The sequence below is a fragment of the Empidonax traillii genome, unplaced genomic scaffold (assembly GCF_003031625.1).
Source record: "Empidonax traillii isolate 1590-97213 ecotype Southwest subspecies unplaced genomic scaffold, ASM303162v1 scaffold1164:size165317, whole genome shotgun sequence".
Lineage (NCBI taxonomy): Eukaryota > Metazoa > Chordata > Aves > Passeriformes > Tyrannidae > Empidonax > Empidonax traillii.
The window spans coordinates 152,560-158,820 of NW_020956357.1; the positions used below are offsets into that span (position 1 = coordinate 152,560).

Consider the following 6,261-nt stretch of genomic DNA (forward strand, 5'->3'; position numbering starts at 1 on the left):
AGAGAAGCCACGCCCCATTTTTAGACCACGCCCATCACCTCCTGGAGCCACGCCCACAACAACGGCCGTTGCCTCGCCCCTTCCCAAATGCCACGCCCCCTGCCTGCCTCCGCCCCTTTGCGGATGCCCCGCCCACATTCCCGTGCGGGGCCTCTCCCGCGGCGGAAGCGGAAGCGCCGAGGCGGAAGTCTCCTGCAGGGGCGGTTGCCGGGTAACCGCGATGTTCCGCGCCGGTAGGACAGGCCGGGACTGGGAATGGGGATGGGGATGGGACTGGGAATGGGGATGGGGATGGAGATGGGAGTAGCGGTGGGGATGGGGTTGGAGCGGGCTCGGTGCCCCTCTCGGTAACAGCCCCTGCGTGCCGCGCTCTCCCCGCAGCCGTGGACATCCAGCCCGCCTGCCTCGGGCTGTACTGCGGCAGGACCGTCCTGTCTGTGAACGGCTCCCTGGAGACCTACGGGGACTGCGGGGTAAGTGCGAGGCTCGACCCGGGCAGGGGGTGGCCCCAAGCTCGGGCTGGGGCGGGTCCCGCCATGACATGGTACCGATCCCTTCGGGATCGGGGCGCTGGGGCCGCCCAGGCGGGGGCGGGCAGAGTTCCCTGGGCGAAGCAGGAGCTGCTCCGTGACACGTTCCCCGAAGGACGTGCTGGAGGCTCGGTCCCAAACCCGAGCTGAGTGGAGGGGCTGGGAAAGCTGGAACAGGACGGGATGGGGTGGAGAGCTGTGCTGAAATCTCTCGGATTTAACTGGGTTTTATTTTTGAGGGAGAGCAAGATCCAGGGAGGGGAGCAAGAAACTGGGGGCCAGTGGTTGTGAGCAGCTTGGTGGGGGAGTTTATATGAAGAAGTAGGAACAAGACAGGGTAAGGCCAGTGTGAGCTGAGGCGTCTCTGAGATTTTTGTTTCATCTCTTTAAAAATATGGTCTGTTTCTTGCCCCGGTACTGCCTCAAGCTGTTTGTCCGGGAACTGCAATGATGTGTTGTTGTTCCTCGGGTTCTAAATCCCGCCTCTGCTCTCTGCAGGTGTGTCCCAGAGGTCAGAGGACCGATGACAACAAGATCTGCAGGGAGTGCACAGGATCTCCAGATCGCTATGACTGGCTCTACCTCGGCTTCATGGCCATGCTGCCCCTGGTCTTACACTGGTTCTTTATTGAGTGGTATTCTGGAAAGAAGAGGTTTGTGTGCCCCTTCTGTAGATACGTGGTTTAAAAATGGAAATCTTGGATCCCTGAGCGGTCAGTCAGAGGTGATGAACTGAACTGCCCCGCAGTTCTCAGAGTCCCAGAATGGTTTGGATTGGGAGGGACCTTGGAGAACATCTATTTCCCCACCTCCTGTCATGGGCAGGGACACCTTCCACTAGATAAGGTTGCTCCCTATCCAGACTGGCTGTTGGTTGAGCTGATATGGTACCACATAAGCTTTGAGCAGCTGGAGGGGAATTTATTTGCTAATATAATAGCCCTGCAGATCCTTTTTGCCAGTCACTGCCCTCGGGGCATGGTCTATATCTGTTTAATGTGATGATGCCCACTCCATCTGCCAGTTTGGGCTGGATTGGGTTTCCCAGCAGGCAGGAGCAGTGGGTTGTGTCATCCTCTCAATCCTTGGCCAGACTTCCCACCCACAGAGGCCCTGGTCAGTGCAAGAGAATGTGTTTGAGTTCTCTCTTTAGGAATATTTATTCTGGGCTTTGGTCCTGGTAGCACAACTGCTGTGATTTTTACATCAGCATGATACATCAGGGAATTTTTGTAAAAAAGGGGTTTAAACACCCACAACTACCATGTGGATTGGTGCTAGACTAGAACTTGGTGACACTGGGTGCTAGACTAAAACTTCTAAGAAGTAGGGACTGGAGTGTACTAAACTGTCCCTGCCCATGGCAGGGGGGTGGAACAAGATGGTCTTTAAGGTCCCTTCCAACCCAAACCATTCTGTGATTCTATGAACACTGAAAACACAGGGCACTTGGAGAGTTTAATATATGAACATATACAGAATCACGGAATCAATTTGATTGGGAAAGACCTCTGCGATCATCAAGTCCAACCCATGACCCAACAACAACTTGTCAACTAGACCATGGCACTAAGTGCCACATCCGGTCTTTCCTTAAACACCTCCAGGGATGGTCTTTAAAAAGGTCTTGCATCTTTGAAAATGTTGCTTATATCACATGTAAATGTTATTCCTTCTGAAACATGTGGTGTGTTACCCTCACTGCTGCTTTCTTTGCCCTTTTACATTTTACCCACAAAACTATCTGAGCTTGTAAATGAGTTTACACACTCAGCTTCAAATACTGAATTTATCGAGGCAGAGCTGCCCTAACCTTGGTCACAGCAAATATTAACTCTGCAGGAGGTTCTGTACTGCACAGGCCACCGCTTTTCAGTCGGTGTTTAGATTTCCTGTACGGTTAGAGAAACAGTAACTCTCTGTGTTGCTCCCCAGCTCCAGCGTGTTGCTGCAGCACATCACAGCCCTGCTGGAGTGCAGCGTTGCAGCAGTGGTCACCCTGCTGGTCAGTGACCCCGTGGGGTCCCTGCACATCCGCTCCTGCAGGGTGAAGAAGCTCTCGGACTGGTACACGATGCTCTACAACCCCAGCCCCGACTACATCACCACAGTGCACTGCACCCACGAGGCTGTCTACCCTCTGTGAGTGTGAAGGCTTTTGTGCTCCTGTCTGTCCCTCCCTTTTATACAGCTGTGTTTGTGTCTGTGCCTCTTCTCAAAGCTGCAAAAAGTGTTCAGGTACAGCTCAGATCAATGAGTATCAAATCCCCTGAAGTCTTTGATGCATTGAGCTGTTTTATATGTGAAACATTTAGCACCACTTAATGACTTTCTGAGTAACCAGAGAAGGTGGCACAGTCCAGGCTGTCAAACAGAATCAACTGGGTTGGAAAAGAACTCTGAGATCATTGAGTCCAACCTATGCCCCAACACCACCCTGTCAACTAGACCAGGGCACTGAGTGCCATGTCCAGTCTTTCCTTAAACACCTCCAGGGACTGAGACTCCACCACCTCCCTGGGCAGCCCCTTCCAATGTTTTATCACCCTTTCCATGAAGAAATTCCTCCTGATGTTCAACCTGAACCTTCCCTGGCACAGCTTGGGGCTGTGTCCTCTCGTCCTCTCGCTTTTTAGCTATGACGCTCAAAGTTCCTTTTTTTTCTTTTCCTTTGCTACATCTTGATCATTTCCCCCTTGGAAAAGTGAGCTCATCATTCTGTGTTTACGTCCTTTGGTTATAAATTCTTTAGACTTCAGTGACTAACCCCAAATTCCCTGGTTGTGACTTGAATCTCTGTGAGAAAACTGCACCTTTGAAGGAATTTCTATTTTTTTTTCTCCCCAGGTACACCATTGTGTTTATATATTACGCCTTCTGTCTCGTGTTAATGATGCTCCTTCGGCCTCTCCTGGTTAAGAAAATTGCCTGTGGCTTGGGAAAGTCTGATCGATTCAAAAGCATTTATGCAGCACTCTACTTCTTCCCCATCCTCACCGTGCTGCAGGCTGTGGGAGGAGGCCTGCTCTGTGAGTTCTCTCCTAATTACGCTATAAACATACCTGTAAATGCACACTAAGAAGTGATTTATGGGAGAGAGGGAAGGGACATTTCTTGCTTTGGGAATAAGGACATTGGTTAAGATTATTGTGAGGAGTCTGACCTGAAAAGGTTGCTCATTAGTAGCCCTGATCTCACCAGGCTCCTGACACACTGCTTCGCCTCAGTCAGTGCTGCTAGAGACTGTTCCTTTCCCCAAAAAAAGGAATAGAGTAGGTTATGAGAGGAAATTACTTCAGAGGGAGTTAATTCCACTTTCTGCTAAGGCAGAGTTTGTCTGATTTTGGGATAGATTACAGTATAGGTTTGGGAAGAGAGGCTATTTTTGGTTTAGCTTTCAGCATCCTTGCCACATATGGAGAGGTGCCACAAAATCCTCTCTCAGCCCGACTACTTTTCTTATTATGTGCCCTTTTCAGTTCATGGTTTAAGTGTACAATAACTCCACCAAGAAACAGTAGAAGTTCGAAAACCTCAGTGAGAGCTGTTGTGGAGTTGTGCTTGGCTGACCCATACTGCTGTGCTGAGAGATGGGCTGGTGTACCTCAGTTTACTTCATACCTGTGGTTATATGTGGAAAAACTTTCTCTGAACTGTAAATCATGCTTTTTTTCCTGCTAATGTCTTCCTTGTTTGCCTTCAGATTACGCCTTCCCATACATCATACTGGTGTTGTCTTTGGTCACTCTGGCTGTTTACATGTCTGCTTCTGAAGTGGAGGTGGGTAAACGTGTTTCCTGTGTTAAAACTCAGATTATAAAAGGCTTGAATGAGCAGAGGCCACTTTGTCTCTTGCCTTTTCTCAGCAGTGTATTCAGCATTTAGGCCTCTTCCTTTATGGCTTCTCCTCTTGGCTGGAGGAAGCTCCTGTGAGACTTTCCTCTCGTCATGCACTGGTGCTGGAAGGGCTCAAACACAGCCCTGTGTTCTGCCTGTAACATCTCTGAAATGTCAGGAACTGGGGAACAGGCTGAATGCTTACAGGATACTGTGTTTTATTTTACAAGTCTTTCAAGGATCTTCTGGTGAGGAAGAAAAGGCTTGTTGTCCTCTTCAGCCACTGGTTGCTTCATGCCTATGGAATCATCTCCATTTCCAAACTGGATAAGCTTGAGCAGGACCTGCCATTGCTTGCCCTGGTTCCTGCCCCTGCCCTCTTTTACCTGATGACAGCGAAGTACACGGAGCCATCACGCATCCTCTCAGAAGGGGGAAATGGACATTAAAAAGGAGCCTGTGCCAAGAACGCCACGCCAGTGATCTGGATCAAGCAATTTAGTCATGCTTTGGAAACTTCTGTTTTAAAGGAAGTTGTTTATGTACCAGACTTCTGGTGAAACACCTCTGGTTGAGACTGTATAATATCAAAAAGCTGCACTTTGCATTCCTCGTAAGTATCTGGTATAGATCAAAGGGAATGTCTTTGTATCTATTTATCACTGTGAATCTGTATAAAAAGCTTGTGACATGTTCTTATACAGCAGTTTGCTTCTGTGTGTTCATTTCCTAATACAATATTTGAATAAAACAACAGAGCCTGGTTTTCAATAGACTTTAAATTAAAAAAAATAGAGCTTGAATATGCCAGAGAGCTTGTTTTTTCTCCTCACATACTCTAGCTTCTATCCCCCACCAGTGGAAACAGGCTGTCTTCTTCCTTCCATCAAAAGATAAAGCATGTTGTGCATGATTCCTCATGATGTTTGGGTCTGACTGCCGGGTAAAAGAAGAAATGCATTGTAAAGTTCTCTATAAAGAGTAGTTTCTGTTCTGCCTCCTTGATAAAATACCATTATCTCTGCTGTACATTCATCAAAATCCTAAAGTGAACACCTTGATAAATATTGTCAAAACTCCTGAGGCTACTCACAAGTGAGTTTTTGGCCTTGCTGAGTTAAATCTCCACTGACAGACTTAGCTTTCTCTCTGTGATCCATTTAGGGATTAAGGAAGTAATTGAGCATCGTAAGGAAATCAAATGCTGTCTGTTCTGCAATGTACAATGTATAATTTGCAGACACCCTCATCTAGAGGACAGTTCTAAAGGGAAGGGATTATCATCATCATCATCATGGCTAGGCTTCACGAACAAAGATTTGGGAAGGGCTCTATCCATGCTTGCTACAAGCGCGCTGATGGCTAAAAAGGCCAATGGGAGACCGACAAGTGCTCTGATTGGAGGCCAAAGTAGACCAATGTGATGATCAATGTGGCCAAGGCTGAGAGATTATTTCAAGGAGTCCTTGTATCTCCTCTTTGAGGCTCCTGTCTTGCGGCAACCAGTGGCAAGTTCCCCATGGAGCACAACCTTAGGGAGGCAGTAGTCCTGCATCCTGAAGGCGTGCCCTGCCCAGCTGGCTGTGTTCTCAGCAGCATGGCATCAATGCTCCTGACTGCTGCCTGTTCAAGGACAGATGTGTTGGTCATATAATCCGTCCACTAGATTATGATTAATTAAAATGACTAATTAACAGGTTAATTAAACCCAATAAAACATTAAAAATATCTATAATTTGCAACAGGGCCTCAGTATTTGCAAGATTCAGCTTTGCCACCCTGACAGAGTGTGGACACCTCAGTGTGGTTCAGCTTTGTCCTTTGGAACTGCCCAGCACAGCTCCCAGAGGGACTGGCTCAGCAGTGCCCCAGAAATGGCCCTGGCAGCACACGT

At 48.3% G+C, this 6,261-nt stretch overlaps 1 protein-coding gene across 1 annotated transcript; it reads left to right on the top strand.

The window, feature by feature from the left end:
• Positions 1-115: 115 nt before the first annotated feature.
• On the top strand, positions 116-5,172 carry JKAMP (JNK1/MAPK8 associated membrane protein). Its single transcript, XM_027905541.1, has 7 exons — positions 116-233; positions 382-473; positions 1,029-1,183; positions 2,466-2,672; positions 3,378-3,559; positions 4,234-4,310; positions 4,598-5,172. The coding sequence occupies exons 1-7, from the start codon at positions 221-223 to the stop codon at positions 4,814-4,816; spliced, it is 945 nt and encodes a 314-aa protein (XP_027761342.1). The 5' UTR covers positions 116-220; the 3' UTR covers positions 4,817-5,172.
• Positions 5,173-6,261: the final 1,089 nt, after the last annotated feature.

Excerpts from the sequence above, each read along its gene's own strand:
- JKAMP (XM_027905541.1), top strand. Across the intron at positions 3,560-4,233 it reads TGTGGGAGGAGGCCTGCTCT|ATTACGCCTTCCCATACATC; the intron begins GTGAGTTCTCTC and ends GTTTGCCTTCAG. Across the intron at positions 4,311-4,597 it reads TGTCTGCTTCTGAAGTGGAG|TCTTTCAAGGATCTTCTGGT; the intron begins GTGGGTAAACGT and ends TTATTTTACAAG.